The 18709-nt window shown below is 39.4% G+C and overlaps 3 protein-coding genes across 6 annotated transcripts in view; 1 reads left to right on the plus strand and 2 right to left on the minus strand.

Moving 5' to 3' along the window:
• Nucleotides 1-8235, plus strand: part of fmn1 (formin 1) — a 30132-nt gene extending 21897 nt beyond the window's left edge. For 2 of the 4 annotated variants that reach the window (XM_046061099.1, XM_046061098.1), the window contains exons 15-19: nt 3110-3202; nt 5244-5295; nt 6544-6693; nt 7145-7226; nt 7529-8235. In XM_046061099.1, coding sequence (XP_045917055.1) covers nt 3110-3202; nt 5244-5295; nt 6544-6693; nt 7145-7226; nt 7529-7573 — 422 coding nt within the window. In that variant the 3' untranslated portion in view covers nt 7574-8235. Of the gene's footprint in view, nt 1-3109; nt 3203-5243; nt 5296-6541; nt 6694-7144; nt 7227-7528 lie in introns of those variants that run through there. The other 2 variants (XM_046061101.1, XR_006826832.1) reach the window with 2 other exon arrangements.
• Nucleotides 7944-9155, minus strand: grem1a (gremlin 1a, DAN family BMP antagonist). Its single transcript, XM_046061102.1, has 2 exons — nt 9078-9155; nt 7944-8924 (listed from the first exon to the last, which is right to left on the minus strand). Exon 2 carries the CDS (start codon nt 8914-8916, stop codon nt 8380-8382), a length of 537 nt encoding a protein of 178 aa, XP_045917058.1. The 5' UTR covers nt 8917-8924; nt 9078-9155; the 3' UTR covers nt 7944-8379.
• Nucleotides 9156-9312: 157 nt separating this feature from the next.
• On the minus strand, nt 9313-18373 carry LOC123978246 (neuroendocrine protein 7B2). The gene is made up of 13 exons (XM_046061412.1): nt 18066-18373; nt 17899-17995; nt 17423-17679; nt 16238-16389; nt 16055-16156; nt 15745-15918; nt 15578-15659; nt 15095-15218; nt 12663-12960; nt 12060-12209; nt 11700-11809; nt 10899-10952; nt 9313-10668 (listed from the first exon to the last, which is right to left on the minus strand). Exons 1-13 carry the CDS (start codon nt 18239-18241, stop codon nt 10540-10542), a joined length of 1905 nt encoding a protein of 634 aa, XP_045917368.1. The 5' UTR covers nt 18242-18373; the 3' UTR covers nt 9313-10539.
• Nucleotides 18374-18709: the final 336 nt, after the last annotated feature.

An 18709-nucleotide genomic window follows, 5' to 3' on the forward strand; every position in this document is an offset into this window, starting at 1 on the left:
CCCCCCCCCCCCCCCCCCCCCCCCCCCCCTCAAAAAACGTCTCCAGAGTAATGAATACCAAAACTCTTCTCCCCCTTCAGTTCATAATATTAGACAACATTAGCTCCACTTTGAGCAGACAGACAGACGGTGAGCTTCAGCATCTATCTGACTTGGTGACCGGAATAATTTTGCCTTGTGGTCATTTTGTTGTGTGTTTTAGTTTGAAAACCTCAGCCAGCCTGTGTAACTCTATCACTCTGATTTTTAGAGGTTCCCACAGACCAAACCCCGGCCCAGTCTGGCATCGTTTTTCCTCAGACACTACCCCACCACCCTCACCCCCCCACAACTCACCACCCTGGTTTCCCATCACTGGCCCCAGCCATTGAGTAACTGTTTATACTTAGGGCTAAAGGCTTGCTTCTTTGACCAAACTTTAGTAGCTAAAGCCCCAGAACAAAAGATTTCCTCTCGTCTTTCTTATCCTTCTAGCCTGTTCTCGTCTCTTTCTAAGTGTGCTCATATGACGCCATTCAGCATGCCAGTCAGTTAAACTAGACAAGTCATGTTGAGGACAATGCTTACTCTTACACGTGTATGATTGTGAGTGAGTGCATTGTTGTATCCCTATGTATACATGTGTTTTTGCCTACATTTCACTGTGTGCTGCTGTATGTGCGTGTATTGAGAGACTGGTAGGAGTCTTGCTGCTGATACTGGCCTGGCGCCTTTCAGATCCAGCTTCTAATCCTCCTGCCCATCAGATCTCCCATCGTCGTGCCTTTGTGCCCCTGTCGCCAGAGCAGGGAGACCATAGCTTCCCACTTATGTAATCTCCAGACCTCCAGTATCTGTAGTATATCTGCACGGGGCTCTGCAGAGATGCACGGATCCTTAACCAGCTCGGCTATATCACCTGGGCTCCAGTGTGGCCCTCAGATGTGTGTCACAGATAGCTTTCTTTACCTCTCAACACAGCTTTGTCTTATCGGCCCGTCCACCCAAACCGCCGTGCAATCTTGATTGCCCGTCGCAGGTTGCTTTTGTTCTGCCTGTTTGAACCACCCTCATGCCTGGATTGAAGTTCTGCTTCTATCGTTCTTCACTCTCCCTGTGTTTTCTGTTTGGTTGGTATGAAATGTTTCCCAACAGAGTTCCTCTTAAGTCATCCATGTTGACTGTTGAAGGAAATGAGATCCAAAGACTGTGTCACATTAAAAATACATATTTCTATTAGCTTGTTCACTGTAAAAAAAAGTTTAAAGTGCATCCAAATGACTACATAAAACATATTTTTCCACTTGTAGTGGTATCTAGTTATGCAGATTTGTTTTTTGTCAGGTTTAGTTATAATCATCTCTGAGACTTCTCCCTCCAACCCATTACAATGGAGCTGAATAGAATCCGTCTGTGCTGCTTACACAGCATTAACATATCACATTTGAAAGTTCACCAGCAATGTCTTTTCTCAAGACCTTTGCCCTGGTTACTCCCAGTAACCAGCAGACCTTACTGTCAACACTTTCCATTGGATCTATTAATAGCCGGACTGATAATGGATTTCTTTAGGCTGATTCTGGTTGATATTTGAGGGTTTTAGAAAACCTGATAAAGTTGCATCAGCACACAAATAACAAACATCAGAATCTGCCATGATCATATATGGACTAACTATTGGCTTAAGTGAAGATCTTTCTTTATGTTTACACATGTTTAACAAGTTTCTTGGCACATTTACGTTATTTCATGTGAAATATGGGTTGTGAAGATATAGTGTTTCCTTCCTGAAGACTTTCTGCTTACTGCAATGTAGTGAATGTAGTTGGTTTGTTTGATATTATATATTGCTGTGATTTATAGGATTAAAACATCCATCCATCATCTTTAACCACTTAACCGTGCAGAGTTACAGGGCAGCTGGAGCCAATCCCAGCCGACCGTGGGCGAGAGGCAGGATATACCCTGGACAAGTCACTGATCTAAACATATCATCATCAAAACCTTAAAATCTCTTTAAGAATGCATTTATCCCTCACTATGAAACCAAATCACTGCTTCAGTGCAGTTTGTGTAATTTCAATCTCAGCCGACTCTGTTTATGTGAAGGTCTGTAACCCTCTTCAGTCTGAAATAAGCAAACTTCTGTCGAACACAAAAGGCAGACAAAAGAAAGAAAGTCTCGCCACACAATGCAGAGAGAGATACCCGCCTCCAAAGTTTACACAAATCCCGAATGAAAACAGTATTCTTTTGTAATCTTATCTGGGAGATGTTGATCGAGCGTCGGAATGGGGGGGCAGGGACTCGGCTCCCTCTGCAGCCTCTATTATGACTGGCTTTGCAGACTGGCTCCTCTGATCCACTGATTGAACGCAGTGCAACATGGAGCCACAGACTGGCAGAGGAAGAGAGAGAGAGAGAGAGAGAGAGAGAGAGAGTGAGAGAGAGAGAGAGAGAAGGAGTTTGCAGTCGCCATCTCAGGGTGAATCTCAGCAAATGATGTATAAGAGGAAGCTGCGCTGATAACCTCCTGCTCAGGCACAGGTGGAGCTAGTTCAACCCAGAACTCAATATTTAAGTTAAAAAAAGCAGGGGATTTCTACATTTAAATCTCATGGGCTGCAACACTGAAATCATAAGGAGTACTACACAGCCTGATAAAACAGCTGTATAATGTCTTCTTTGGCTCTGGAGGGAGTTTTCTAAAGTCTGAGGATAATAACCCTGATGATGTCATAGTTGATGTCATGAGGGTTATCAACTTAACCACAAATGTATTATGTAAAGCCCATGTAACAGACTGAAGCTGTGGGCTGTGGAAAAGTGCTAAACTAAGATAGTGAACATGGAAAACATTGTACCTGTGAGATATCAGGAGTTTTGCATTGTCATGGGGAGCTAGTTAGCATTCTGACACAAGTGCAATCTTACAGAGCTGCTATGACTGAATCTTAACCTTGTTGGAGTTTGGCCGAGCAAATGTAAATAACGTTCATGAATCATTATTATTATTATATTTATTGTACTGTATACAGTATGTTGTCTCTTACCTCCACAGCTACACTTCACCCGTCCTTTTTCCGCCTTCCCATTTTCTGATCCATCCTCTTGTTTCTTTATTTTTCAGGATGTGAGAAAGATGTGCAGAAGGTTTGTTCTGATTCTCCTGAAGAACACCTGCAGCCGTTCAAGGACAAGATGGAGGCTTTTGTTCTCAGCGGTGAGTAGTTAGTCACATATTGTGAAGCTGCAAACCTGAGCAAACTTGAAAGTTTAGAAAAATACAAAGCATGTCAATAACAACACATGACTATAGGTTAGATTTAAGGCTTTCAAGCACTAGTTTTCTAAGTTCAACAAAGTATATTTCTTTCTGGAGACGTAGTGCTTGGTAAAGAAAAATACAAAATTTAAGATCTCTGAAACCAAATTAATTTAAATGCAATGCAAACTCCTGAAGAATGATCATGCAATTGTCAGTTCACTTTGAGGAACCTGTCAACTCTCCCTCAATTTATTTCTTCATATACTCCATCTAAACTATTCTATTTTTTTTTAACAGTCAGATAAATGTAGGCAGGGTTCCCACCCGTCTTGGAAAACCTGGAAAATATTTGACCAATTTTTCAGTCATGGAAAACACATGGAAAATGAGAGAAAAAGTAAAATGGAAAATTATTTTAACATTAAGTTGCTGTTGCTCGGTTATGTTGCGGCAGCGTTGTGAACACACCCGAGTCACGTCACATGGTAGCACAGGCTGGATGACATTAATTCAAGTGACCGAAACCTTTTTTTACTTTGCTAGTATTGTCTCTTCAAACCCAAACGCAATGCTACGATAAAATGGACCGTAACATGACATGAAACTCTTTAGCTGTAGCTCACAGTTGTGATTAACTTTGTTAGTAAATGGGCTAACATATGTTGTGATAAACTAATTTATACCACGGCTTGATTTAGGCTACTTACCTATTGTGAATTATTCTTTAAATCATCAATTGACTTTTGATATTTGCACACTACTATGAAATAGTCACAGTTTTTGACCATATTACACTGACAATATCAATACACTAAGTTCATTGTGAAGTTGAAATCAAATGTGGCATGCGAATGCAGCTTTTTGTACTGTTACACCGCATTTGGGCTAAGAACCACTGTCATTTTAGAAAGTCATACCAGCTAGATCATCACTGAAAATGTCCTGGAAAAAAGAAGAGTGTGGTAGGCCTTATCCTGCTGCTGGCCTGAATATGTGTGTGTGAGTGAAGGAGATAGGATAAATTCAGAATAAAGGCTAGACGCTCAGATACGGATCAGACAGATTTGGCAATGACTGCCAGAGACACACAGGCACTGGGAAATATTCATTCACTAACTGAGGCATTCAGTGTTGTAAGATTTTTATGTTGACCCGTCACAAGAGATTCTGCATTAGAGAAAAGCTTCCCATACAGCACTGTTTGAAATAGCAGGGATGCATTTCAATTGCTATATGCATGTCTTGTTTTGAAAATCACTATTCTGCCCATGATAAAATGTGACACATCAAAGCTTCAAAGTAAAGCAGCAGTGAGTACTCTCTAACCAGAACATGCTGGACTTATTAATGTTAGATCTTATGTCCCTTGTATCACTTCGATATTAAATAAAAACCATTACAGACCACTTTTCAAGCCTTTACTTGTCATTTAGTCTGAAACATAATTTTTTCCTCCAAAAATGCAATATGTGTAAAATTAAATATGGTTCAAGATGTTTTCAAGACAAGCATCACAGTTATAGTAAACAAGAGAAATTAAACTTTTATAAGATAATGACTCTTAAAAAAAAAAATAGATGTCATATATAGGTTGCACCAAAGTTGCACCAGAATAAAGTTAAATGATCTATTTTGCTTCAAGAAAAATCTGGCTTTCAGATAACTGAAGTGATTTGTTGAGCTGGACATTGATCTGGAAGCTAAAGCAGAATCCCACAACATTACAGGGAGGCAGACACAGGTAGTAGTGTGCCTATTTTTTTGTGATAATGGCTTTGCAATTTGAAAGTAGCAGTAAGAATGGCACCATTGTGTAATAACTGGAATTGCTGTTTTGAACCCAACAGACCCAAATGGCTGTCTGGCTCCATCTGACAGGGTCATCATCATACAAGAGATACTTCTTGTGTGCCTACAAGTATTTATATAAACTGAGACTCCATAGGGATTATTTTTTGGCGAAGTGTAAACCGTTTCCTTGTCTGTTTTTTTGCAGCACGAAAAGAACACGCAGAAACTTCCTATCAGCTGGTGACTGTGCAAAAAAGGTTGGTTACATTCAGTGTGAACCCCATCATTGTATTAATATTTTCCAACATCACAACTTTTGCTGGGCAAAATTGGGCACACTCACCAAAGGTACTGCAAACTGTGATATCATGCTTTCTAGACTTCTTCTACCAGCCTCAAAATGTGTGCAACTACGCAGTGAGCTCAAGACACAACTCTAGAAGCAACAGTGTCAGACAACAAATTCAGTCATAGAGATTACAGATCAAAAACATATTACATTAACTCTTAAACAAGAGTTAGACCCATAGGTATTGAAAAATTTTAATTTGAAAATTGAAGTTATAGTAACACTGAAATTAGATTCACAAAAGTCAAACTGTCACTGTCAAAATTAGATCTTACAGTAAGTACAAGTAAATACATTACTGTTAGTCCAATTGTAAATTAATAGTCCCTTAGAATTAGCAACACAGGCAGCTAGTAGGCTGCTAGCTTGGTTAGCTAGCAGTATCACTTTCAGCTAGCAGCTATTAACCAAACACATAACAACAATTACAAAACAGCTGTTATAAAACTACTACCACTACTAATATAAAATGGCATTTGGGAGAGTAGATAAAAGATGCCATGTCAATGTTTGCTTGTTCAGGGACTTACAGTAACAAAATGGTGGAACAATGTCATGTTGTATCTCAAGTCTTCCATTCTTACACTTACTATTAAGTGCCTTCACACTGATAAATGTGGCAAAATGCAGTGTACTATGAGTATCCTTATGGTGCACTCATAACAGTCAAAAAGTTGGGTGTGGACAGAAATCTTGGCTACATATTTTTAAAGCTGCAGCAGTTGCGATCGTAAAAGTAGAAGTACATTCTTTTGAAATAAAATTTAATTAAAGTCAAGTGAGCAAACAAGCGGGCAGATATTTTTGCATGCAACAATCACGGCTAAATGGTGGCAACAATGATCTGCCCAGTTACAATTCGCCATTAAAAAAGAAGAAGCAGTCAAATCTTGCGATCGTCATTTCCAGTTAGTGCACAACGGGTAGTGTTTGATTTGAGACCACACTACCCTTTCAAAACTCACGCATTAAGCAAGTAAGTGTAAGTGTACTAATGGAACTATCCAAACTGAGACACACTCCCAGTTAAACTGCCACCAGTAGTGGTGTATACTAGCCGCAGAATGTTAAACTTAAGCAGCAGCTGAGTGGCAAATTAACTGAAATAAAATCACACCTTAGTGTTATTTTATTGTGGTTTTTTGTCCTTGTTCAGTTTTCAGGACTTGGCTCTGTACTTTGGACTGAAGCCCAAGTCAGGAGAGAAAGAGGTGACGACTGGCCATTTTTTCATGCTCTGGTTTGAGTTTTGTGCCGACTTCAAGGCCAGGTGGAAGCGGGAGAACAAGATCATATCTAAAGAGAGGTATATCAGATAGCCCTGTGCATGAGCATCTCTTGAAGTTCCGCTATTTTATTTATTCAATTCAAAAAAATGGTTTCAGTTCACAATTCCAATAATAATAATAATCTCTGGAAAAGAAGTTTTTCATCACCAAACTATGAATTCCAGACAAAATGTCATTGTCCGTGAGTGATTAACTCCCTAATCTGTTGGTGATAAAATTATGTTGTGTCTCTGCAGGGGAACACCCTACCTTATGTCATTGTGGTTTATGTTGTGTCTTGAAGAAGTCTTTGGTTTGACTGAACTAAACTTTTTAGTTTAAAACTGACTTAATTTATTTGTGTTAAATTGGATCACTTTGACCAATTTTCTGGTTGATTCATTACATTTATGCTGTATTTAATATACTGTACATGCCAAAGTTTTATCAAACCATTAAACCAATGAACTTAACACGTTGTTTTTGCAGATTAAAAGAGGCCCAGCTGTCAGTGAAGAGGATCACAGGAGAGAAGAAAGTGGAGACCAGAAAGATCAACCCCAACAGCCTGGTAAGACAGGATTTAGTACAGTCAATATGCTTAAAAGGCAAAGAGGGTTTTCTTCTCTGTGTATTTTGCTTCTGTGGGTAAAAACACACAAGGAAACATTTTGTAAACCAGGTCATGCAGTGCAGATCCACATTAAAATGTTAGACCACCTTAGGCTGTATTTAAACAGCCAATATAAGTTAGAACTGCACTGTCTCCATAGGAAATATTTTCTTACTCAGACAGTACATACATTAGTACATTAATAGACTGCAATGTTCTCAACTCTATTTATAAGGATAATCATAATTTGCTCCCAACAGAAAGAGCGACTGCGCCAGAAAGAAGCCAACATATCTTCAACTTAAGAAACTCAGGAGGTATAAAAATGCTGCGGTCACACAGCCATCTTCACCGAGCTGGATCAGACAATATGAGACCCAATCGATGTTTTTCAGTTTTATTTGTCTATCATTCTTATGTCCATAATGTACTTGCATTCATCAACTGAGAACTTTATGTAATATAATTTGCTACTTAAAAATGTCTTTAAATTTAAAAGATTAAAAAATAATAATTGTGCAATATTTAGACATCAGAAATGGCTTCAACTGTGTATAGATTCTTATATTGCACTTAGGGTTAGCATTGGTGCATGGTTTTGCATTGATTCTGACATGTAAAATCTAATCTTTACAGTGTTTTACCACTAATAAAATCACTAATCTGGAAAATATGTGATGTAATAGGTTGAAAACTGTTTTATTTACAAGCAGCTTTACAGTAAATGATACATATATTAAACTCACACATCCCACACAGTGGAAACAATAAACATCTGAGTCCTTTGGAGATGTGTCCATATACACACTCTGAAAAGGTACACATGTTGCACAGCCATTATCCTGCATGTTGTTACAAACCAGTCTGCTTTAAACTGAAACACAAGCAGGTCACCTTAGAAGGAACGTGCCACCTGAATAAACCACTTATGTATGATGTCTGTAAGCAAAATTAGTGGTAAATTACTGATTAAAGAATGGCCCAGGTAAATTCCTCACCTCCCACTTTATTCTCATGTGTCCTTTAAGCAAAATACACTTTCCGTTTTTTTTCTTTCACAAAGCTGCCCTTTTCCTCCAGTGGAAGAGGACCAGGATGCATTAGTTTGCATTTAATCCGTATCTACTGTTGTGCAGCGGCACAGCTTCACGCGCTGGACCCGTTTCTTCCTGGTGCTGGGGGTCTGCCCCGGACAGAAGAGGGTGTAAGTGATGGTGCTGAAGGTTTTGGGTTTGCAGGCAGAGCAGGACTGAAAGGCTTCTCCGTCCTGGTAATTATGCCTCGGGATGTAGAAGGAGTTGCACTGTCCGTAGCAGAACCGGTTGATGATGGTGCGGCTCAGGCAGCCCTCCTCCTGGATGGTCTGCTTTAGCGGCTGCGTCTTGCACCAATCCAGACGCAGGTACCGGCGCTCCGTGACGTGGAGCGCTTCCTGACTGGACTCCAGCACTTCGTCGGTCGAGGTTACAGGCCCATTCCCGCGGGAAATTAGTCCACTGATGGCGGGCTGAAGGCATCTATCCGACTCGTTTGGGTTGTATTTGTTTGGATGTGGGAAAGCGCCTTGATAGGTGACAGCAGCAGTACTCCTCAGCGGGCTGAGCAGCAGCGCCAAAACTGCAGAGATCAGTACTGATGGCGTCTTCATCTTTGAAACTGAAGGGGGGTGGGGAAACAAAAGTCAGTCATTGATGGTGATAACTTTACGCACAGCTCTTACGCGCACATTATGCACCAAACAAGCGGTGCGCTTGTTTTATTTTTCAAACGTGATCATTTAGGACGTTAATTTAATAAAGACTGACTTACGTGTTTTGTATTTCAGCTCCTCACGAACACTTTATCCAGTCAGACAGTTTACGGCATGTGTTTCTCCTTCAGTTCCTGCGTCCTCTGTAGTGGCTTTATGAATAACACACTGAGGAGTTTTCTAAACTGTTTTGAGCTTCAGAGCTTCAGCAGAACACGCCCCCACTCCCCACCCCAAAGAAAACCCTGATCCTTGCCTTATCTTTTTGAGAGGGGGAAAAAATCCAACTCCAAGTTTTGTCAATGCAGATAAATCGTTTATTTGACATTACAGAACAAAAAATATAACACAAACAACATGAAGTGACCCCAGACAGATTAATTGCCGCCTGTATTACTGCAGTGTGGTGAAGCGAATAGATACTAATCAGAATAACGTTTACAATATTTGCCATGCTACAGTGACTTAGTTAACAGTCATCCCTTACATGACAAAGCAAAGCTACAACCACTTACAATTGGCTTCTAAGAATATGATCTGTATGGAATATTTGCTTCAAGACACAGAGGTGATTATATGGTTATATTGAGACATAAAAAAAAGTAACTTTAGAAACTTCAGAGTGCGGGTAAAATGATCTCTGTACAGTTACGAGTAATAATAACTTTGTCATTCAATATTCCTCCAAATTAATATATCTTTATACAACTTCTTTTTATAATACAGTTGTAGATATCCTATACACTGCCAGACAAGTTCTTAACACATTGTATAGTAGCATTTTGGGTTAAATGGTTGAATCTCTGGAACTGTGGCTCTATACATGCTTTAAAATTGGTTGGTATAAGAAACATTTATATCCCCTATAAATGGCTTAAATCCTGAATATTCTAACCAGATATTTAAACTATAATATTTGGCTCACTACTGAAGTTAACACTGTACAACACAGAAGGTCCGCCAGACCTTTTTCAGTCAGAGCTCTTTCCAATTTCTGTATCACACTCGAAGGTGTAAGCATTAATGCTCAAAGAAATTTATTAGGATGTAGATATTTTCTCTCCAAGATAATCTTTCTAACTTCAGAGTAATAACGGTGTGTTGAGATTTTGCATTTTGTTTTTTATCATGAGCTAAAATTTACTCCCCATGATGACAGATGAGGGTCACAGATTGTCAACAAGGCCATAAAATGTTGTTTCCATGGACCAAGCTCTCGGATCGTAATGCTTTATCATGGGAAGATGTACTGTTACGGTCTACCATTCAAGCCCATATGTTAAAAATAAGAGCAAAAGTTGTGAGACAGATGTTGTGGCTAATTATTGAACAGGATCTGGGCCAATTAATATTTCTGCAATACAATAAAAAAGTGTGAACAACTTAAAAAATCGTTCTTATTTTTCAGTACTTGCACTGAAGTCACAATCCCATTGCTTGTCAACCAAAATGCTTAAATATGTAGAGTTAAAAACCGAGAGTACGCTTTAATATTACAGTCGGTGTTGCAGGTGCAGGAGTTTAGGTTGTGGATTTGCTGGCAGCAGAGGCGGTCGGTGCCTCTTCCTCCTCTTCCTCAGAGAAGTGAGGAACAGATTTTTTGGCGACCACATTGTCCAACCTCTGGCCCTTTAAATACGGGTTGACACTCTGCAGGGAGGCAGAAAGACAAATATCGCTATACACACTGTAAACATGTACGTAAAGACTTAACGTCTGACCATATAGATATAAATCTGAATAAAAATGTGAGTTTCGAAGTAAGGTTCAGAAAATATCCCTTCACATGTAAAGCAGTGAGTACTTCTCTCTCTTCAGTGCTTGTGATGTGATTTCTCAGAAATAACACTACAAAAGAAGAGGGGAAAAAAACACTATACCCTTTTTCTCCTTTTCGGGCCTCCTTTCAGTTTTTGGTACAAAAGCTCCTTGTTCTGAAAGGAAACGCAGAAAAAACAGTTTACAGACATTAAATCATGTATCTGTTGTTTTACAGCCAGTTCCTTTGTTCCTAAATTACAGTCAACAAATTGCCTGAATGCCTTTTCAGGGAATAAAAACAATGAAAGGTGAATGAATGATTTCTGAAGGCCAGACCTACCAAAAAATGTTTTGTTTGAACTTTGAAATGGCAAAAGCCTTGTGTTCATTTTGTTTTGAAGAAGTCGCCAGCATGAGAAACCAAAGCTGTGACAGCATGTTCCAAACATCCAGAGAGAAAAAGACGAGAGGATTTCTCTACACTACGCTACACTTGTTGTATAGCACTAAAACACACTCTTAACTTACAATAAGGCATTTAAACTCGATTTGAATGAGATGATTGATGTCATCAGAAAGTGTAAGTACAACCCTCTCAAACAAACTGAAAAATCTGCCAAATAAATGTGATGAGATATTAATGCTACAATTGTTGTGGTATGCACCTGATATTGTGTCTCATGTAGTTGCTGAAGGATTACTTTATGTGCGTTTGAAAAAGGGAAGAATGTTAATGAGGTATTTCTGCACAATAATATCACTCATAATATTTCACTATCCTTTATATCATTGTAACTTGAATATCTTTGGGTGTTGGAGTGTTGTTTGGACAAAAGAAGCCATTTGAAACTGTAGTTAAACTTATCACTGATCTGTGATGATACTAATAATTATTAGTTCCAATCCTACTCTGTACTCACCCACTTCGCCAGGGCTGGGTAGTCGTGCTCTGGGTCAAATAGGTGCTGGTGTTTTTGAAACTCTCTGCTGAACTCAGCTGTGTCCGGAGCATTTTCCAAACAGCCATCTGCTGCTGTGAATGTGAGGAAGAGCAGGCAGAGAAGAAGAAGAAGAAGAAGAGAACGCATCATCTTAACTGTTCATCAGGGTTGCAGAAAACACCAGAAATAAATCAGAAAGGGGTTATTTTGCCTTGTCACTTCCAAAAAAGAATGGAAAGAATTGGCACTGTGGCAGCATTAAAGGCGACATTTGCCCTGATTTTCACACTGAGACATTAGTGTGTTTATAAATAATGTGTTCAGAACAAGAGTGTCAACCTGTCTTTCCCAGGGGGCAGGGGTTTGGAGGGTCTGGGTAGCCGTGGTCATCGCTGAAGTCTTTGGGAACATTGTCGCCTGTCAGCTCAGCCACGATGTTGGGGATGTTGCCAAGGGGACCGAGGTGCTGCAACCCCTCGTGAGCACCACCTTGTGGAGGAAAACAAGCACTACAATCACCACAAGAACATCAACCAGAAGCACCACCAGCTAGAAAAAAAAAAGTGATACATGATACAAGCACAGGCATCAATGAAGCCTTTACAGTTTGTCATATATGACAATATTGTGCTCAAAGGTAGTTCTCGAAAGAGGTTTTTAATAATTGCTTCAGCAGAGGATTAAACCTCATCTGAAGCAATTATAATTAAATTTGTAAATTTACATTAGTATTTGTCTCCTTGTTTTGTTTATATGTCTAGCCTACATGCTTTGTCTGCGGTAGGCTATAAGGAATTTGTGTTTGTGTGTGTTGAAAAAGTAGGCCTAAGTAGCTACAGAAAGACCACATCCACATCTCCCTGGGAATGTCCGTTTCAATTGGCTCGTCGACTGTTAATGTAAAAGACTCTCACGTTTAGAAATAGATTCAACACAGCCTACCCTGTATGCTCTGAGGCCCGACAATGTTGGTGGCCTGGTGGGCGGGATACTCCACCCTGGGCCGAGCGATGCCCAGCTGCTCCATGACGCCGTGCAGGAGCCGCTGGATGTCGGCCTCAGACACCTGGTCCGCCGTGCGGGGGCTGCGGGCTGGAGCCCTGCCGAGCTGCATGCACAGGAAGAGGCCGAGCAACGATAACCGCACCGCCGAGCCCATTTCTGTCATCTGCGGGGAAGAAAACAATCGATTTAGGCGTGTAACACATATGCTGTATCCTATTAAGACATGGTAGGGTAATTACAAAAAAAAGCACATAATAGCCTATGGATAGATTGCGAAGGATTTTTAACGTTAGCTATCTCTTATTATGGCTAATTGAAACAGTAATAGACATCCTGAATGGAATAAAGCCTTGGGTGCTCTGTAAACAGAGGCAGTTAGGCCGATGTAAATAGTCTATAAATAGCCTAGGATGATATGGCTATCAAACAGAAATGTATACCAGCTGCATTTAATTACATTTATTTGATGACGTTTATAATTTTATTACTAGAAAACATCTCAGATAACAACAAGGAATTTCGATGTATTTTTTTCTTACCGTATCAGCGCTGATGGGACTTGCCTACTTCGCAAGACCTCTGTCAAGTTGTCCAAAATACAAACTCGAATTTCCGGTTTCCAGATTAAAAGCTTGCCTCACAAACACGGTGTAAAAGGAGATTTAAAAATCTGTTTTTCGCAAATTCATTCTTCATTCATTCATTTAAGTTGGTTTTGCATGAATTTAGATTTGAATGCTTCATTGTTGTTCTAAAATCATTGGCCCGAACGCTTTGTTTTCCCCGGTTCATTTTTCTCCTACTTTATTTTGAAGGAAAAGCATTATGCAACCTTGCGGGGGGATGTGCTCCGCCTCACTTCATAGTTCAGATGCAGTTGCTAAGATACAAAAAAAATCCTCCCTTTTCATTGGCTGCCAGTTATTTGTATAAGACACAAAAACAGCAGAGCACTGAGAATAATCACAGGTGTCGGGAAAGAAAGGCGTGTTGAATGCATACAGGCCAATACAAAACGTAAAAGACAAATCTTTTATCCAATATTTTATTTCTATATTTATTCCTCAATATATCCTATATTTAAATATCTACCTCTATATAAACGCAGCAATAAAATAAATATCCCCTTTTCAGGACACTAGATTTAAAGGTAATTTTGTAAAAATCCAAACAACTTTACAAATCTTTATTGTAAAGGGTGTAAACAGTGTTTTTCATACTTGTTCAATGTCCCATAAACAATCAACGAATATGCACCTGTGGAATTGTCATTAAGATCCTAACAGCATATGGTTGGTAGGCAATTAAGGTCACAGTTATAAAAACTAAGAACACTAAAGAGGCCTTTCTAGTAAATCTGGAAAAACACCAATAGAAAGATGCTCAGGGTCCCTGCTCATTTGTGTGAACATGCATTTGTATTCTGCAAGGAGGCATTAGGACTGCCGATGTTGCCAGGGCAATAAAATGCTATGTTTGTACTTTGAGATGCCTAAGAAAGCACTACAGGGAAGCAGGAAGGAGAGCTAATCGTCCTCGCAGTGGCACAATTGGCCACATGTGACAACACCTGCACAGGACTACAGGGCCACACCAGATACTGATTGTTACTTTAGATTTTGAGCCCCCCTTGGTTCAGAGACACATTTTTCCATTTCTGTTTCTCACACGTCTGTGAAACTTTGTTCAATTTATGTCTCAGTTGTTGAATCTTTTTATGTTCATACAAATATTAACACATTGACTTTGCTGAAAATAAGAGCAGTTGTGAGGGGACATTTTTTGCCGAGTAGCTATATCTAGCTGTCTAGGTTTATTTTTGTATATATTTTTTCTTCCTTCATCCTGTATTGCTCAGAAGCTTCATATGGCCACTTGTGACCTCTGATGGTGATGTAATATGTTGCCCATTATTTCATTTCAATCATAATTCTCTTTCATTGGATTTGGGCTTATTTCGGGGTTTAAATAATATGTTTTAACTGACTTGTTTAACTTATGTGGATTGCTTTAATGAAGCTCTGTGGTCAGTAAATTGCTGCATGTCCAAACTGTTTTGTTCTTAAACCTCCAGCACTTTAAAATGCTTCTACATAGATTTAAAGAATGTCAAGTATCAAGTAGTAAGTAAAAAAAAAAAAAACACATTTATTCATTTGAAAAAAGTATTGTGAAACATAAATCCAGCAGTCCTTGTGTGAAGTAGTCTAATGCATAAATTAATTAAAATGTAGAATGTTAAAATGTAACTTAAGATATCTAAAGACTCTAAACTGCTCTAAGACAACTTTAAATAAACTGGGCTGTCAGGCATCACCTGATCATAAAATTCTGCAGTAATGTGGGGCCACCCACATGGCAGCTTCTTAATATTTATAATATAGTGAAGTGGATCTTCTCCACAATGCTAGTTTCCCGACACCAATGAGAACAGGAGAGCTGCCTGCATCTGGTCCTTTGGAGGATCTTGAGTAATGACCCAAATGCAGATCTCTTAAAACAAAGAAGACACACAAACCAAAGAATCATCAGATAATGTGTATTACATTTAGAAGTTTTTATTGTATTTATTTTTTTTATACATACAGTCAATACAAAGTTAAAGAATTTCTACTTGTACAATTCTGTCATCGTTCACCAATCAGCTTATGATACTATATACTCAAAAAAGCACAAAAAAACAAAACTGCATCATCTCCCTACAGTCTCTCCAGTTAGTTCTCAAAATGCTAGATTTCACATTTTGTAGAAACCATTCTCAGTCTTAAATCACCAATTTCCGGGCTATCTAATTACTCAGTTGGTTTGACACTAAAGAAATCCTGTGAAATTAACAAGCTTTTATAATTTACCTTTTTAGTCTCTCTTGCAGGGTCTTGCATGCATGTTTGGGGGGACTGTCCAATAAAGCCGTTGCAGGTTTGAGAGTTTGGTCTGAAACAATTTTTTTTTTTATCATTGCATTCAGTAAAAAATTAAAAATTCTCACCCATCAGAACTTGTTTGACATTGTGTTTACCTGCAAAAGGCATAAAGGTCCTAAAGAGCTGGACATTAGGGAAAGTCTCCAGGCCGAGGCTCCTCCTGAGCGATTTTCTCTCTCCTGAGATGGACCCTTGGTTCTGCTCAGAGACTGTAGGCCTGACCTTTGACCTTCCTTGAATCCAGGAGGCTGTCTTACCAGACTGCATTACTTTGAGTATTTGGGGAAAAAAAAAAAAAATAAAATAAGGACATTAAAGCACACAGAAGGCCTTAAGTTGAAAAGAAGCCAATGACAGATCTATTTTAGTAGCACAACTTTTCCAATGGCTTACATCTTTTTTTACCTTTGAAACTGTGTCTTTTTTTTGGCCTTCTCTTTTCGTCTTTTAGAAGATGGAAATTCATCAGAAACTCCATACTGTCCATTACAGCTTTAGGAATCACACCTACCAAAATAATTGCGGATATCCAATCTGTTCAAATACCCTTAATTAAACAGTGCCTAGACAGAAAGCTTGGTTTATTACCGAATAAGTCAGGATTTTCGATGAATTTGCGCAGGACAAGAACTCTGAGTTCAAGTCTCCCTTCAGACATCTCTGCCTTGTTGGGAGGCGGCAAAAGACACGGAGCGAAGACTGTAGCGAGGTTGGAGCTGGTCATCAAGTTGTCAGTGCATCTGACAGCAGCACAAAAACACATGAAATAAAATCATTAGCACATGCTCATCCTGCCACTGGAACATTAGTAAAATCATGTCAGAAGAACATCTGGTACTTTTAGCTTATTCTGTAAAAGGGGAAAATGGCAGTGAGGGGTTACAAGCAGACAAATGGTTGGCAACCACTTGTGTGAACATGCAATACTAATGCAAGTTACTCAAGTGTAGTTACAGTTACCTTGCTGTTTAAGTGTAAAATTAAACTAATTGTAGCCTATTTAACATCCAGACCCCAGAATAGGCCTATAAATGCCATGATTTTGACGCAGTAAGAGACGTCACTGCCTACTGCTTTTCTTCTGTCATAACCTGCCATACAGATTTTGCCCAACTAGAAACAACAAGTATGACTGTGGTGCTCTTTTCACCTAGCCGATAAGGTAACCTAGAAACAGTGGCTTCTTTTTTGGAGTTTTCCCTTCATCTGAATTGATCAGCGAAGTTGTATGTTGATGGTGATTTTTGTAAAGCCCTGTAAGTTAAACTTGATTTTGCTGATTTTGGGCCGCATAGAACTGATTAACAGGACTCATTAAAATGGCAAAGATCATTAGATACTGCAAGTAAGCGAGACATAATGCAATAGAGTCCAGCTTGTCGCCCAGATGGCAGCTTTAAATCTGACCTTTTCTGACATTTAGTGGTTAAAATTCTCACTTTGCTGCAGATATGCGTCAGGTAAAAAGGTACACCATTGTTCAGTTTGGTGTTGAGGACCACAGGTTGACAACACCTGACAGATGAGCATAGCTTCAGTGACTGTTAGTTTCAGAACTTAAACATTGGTGTTATCTATTTGACTAACAGCAGATCCAATGCCAAAAGCAAATCAAGTTCAGCTTTATATAAACACACTGGTGCATGGTGAAGCAAACTTTACGTCAGCCTGATTCTGGTTAGAGCTTCCTCCAGTGCAGACTGAAGTACTGTCATGTGCCCTGAACTCTTTGTCTACAAGGTTTTAATTTCCCCATGTTATATTCTTTCAAACCTCTGGGAGACTTTGCAGAGAAAGTCAAACAGGTAATGCAGACAGGAGAAGTTTCTGGCAGGTAGCAAACAGGACAGCAGCTGAAGGGCTGAAGTCCTGTCCTGCAGGTTGGGCAGCGCCTGGGCTTCAAGTAGAGCTGTGTGGAGCTCTGAGGGAAACAAAGGCTCCGGCAGCTCCCTGCAAAACTGTTTGATTAGAGTTGCCACGTCGTAAGGGTGGGCTGTGGATAGACACCCCTCTTGACAATTCAGCTTGTCCTGTAACAGACACAGAAAAATGCGACACTATCTTTATCTTGCCAGAATAAAAAAGGTCACATCATTAACACCATAGGCTACACGCAGCATCACATAACTTGTTTTGTCACAAATCTAATTGAGACACAGCTGACAGATTAGTGTTGGCTCTAACCACCAGATGGCGATATTACCAGAGTAGAAATGATATTTAACATCTACAAAATGTTAAAATCTCACCTTGAGGGTCTTAATGCGAGGAAGAGAGCCCGGTTTTCTGAACAGGCCTACAGTCCTAGCACGCTCCAGAAGAAATGAACAAGCATCCACCAAAAAGCTGAAACACATAAGAAAAAGGATCAGTCTGACAGATTTTATTTGACAAACATCCTAATCCTGCTACTCACCAGGGCACCAGTCCAAACTCAGGAATGTATTGCCTGGGTACATTTTCCAGAGGAACCCCAAAGACCTTTGAAACACCGATGACCAGCCTCTCCTTTTTCTTCTCAAAGCTCTTCACAGTTATCCCATAAATAACTTCAAGGTGAAACTGAATTACATTACTGTTTGTAACCTTCATGCTTTAAATATCCAAATGTGTCCAAGTCCAAAACTACACAATTTTGACTGTGACACCACAATCTCTGTTACTCACTTAGTATATTCACTGGTGAATGAAAGAGTCAGGCTTTATTATGCTCATCCATATCACCTGTGGCAAAGGTGACAAGGAAGGAAAAGTGCTGTGTTCAGGTTCAAACAGGGAAGGTGGTAAATATGAGCTTTCAACTATATACCAACTTTCACTTCAGCTTCAGCAATACAATTACTGTCCTTACGTTCAAATTCAAGGTACTTATACTTCACATGATTATTTTCATTTTAACTTTTGCATCTCAAAGGCAAATATTAAAGTTTTTACTGATGGCTTTAGTTACTAGTTACTTTTCAGATTACAATTTTTCATACCTTGACTAGTGAAAACTATATATCTCCAAATTTAGTGTTAAAATTTATGTGATAAGTTACTTTATGTGTTGAGAAAATT

Source organism: Micropterus dolomieu, linkage group LG10, assembly GCF_021292245.1.
Source record: "Micropterus dolomieu isolate WLL.071019.BEF.003 ecotype Adirondacks linkage group LG10, ASM2129224v1, whole genome shotgun sequence".
In the NCBI taxonomy this organism is placed as follows: domain Eukaryota; kingdom Metazoa; phylum Chordata; class Actinopteri; order Centrarchiformes; family Centrarchidae; genus Micropterus; species Micropterus dolomieu.

Coding starts and splice junctions, on each gene's coding strand:
- grem1a (XM_046061102.1), bottom strand. CDS start 8,916: ATGAAGACGCCATCAGTACTGATCTCTGCAGTTTTGGCGCTGCTGCTC.
- LOC123978246 (XM_046061412.1), bottom strand. CDS start 18,241: ATGAAGGTTACAAACAGTAATGTAATTCAGTTTCACCTTGAAGTTATT. Junction 11,810..12,059: donor CTGCCCCCTGGGAAAGACAG/GTTGACACTCTT, acceptor CATTCACAGCAG/CAGATGGCTGTTTGGAAAAT. Junction 10,953..11,699: donor ACCCAGCCCTGGCGAAGTGG/GTGAGTACAGAG, acceptor GTTTCCTTTCAG/AACAAGGAGCTTTTGTACCA.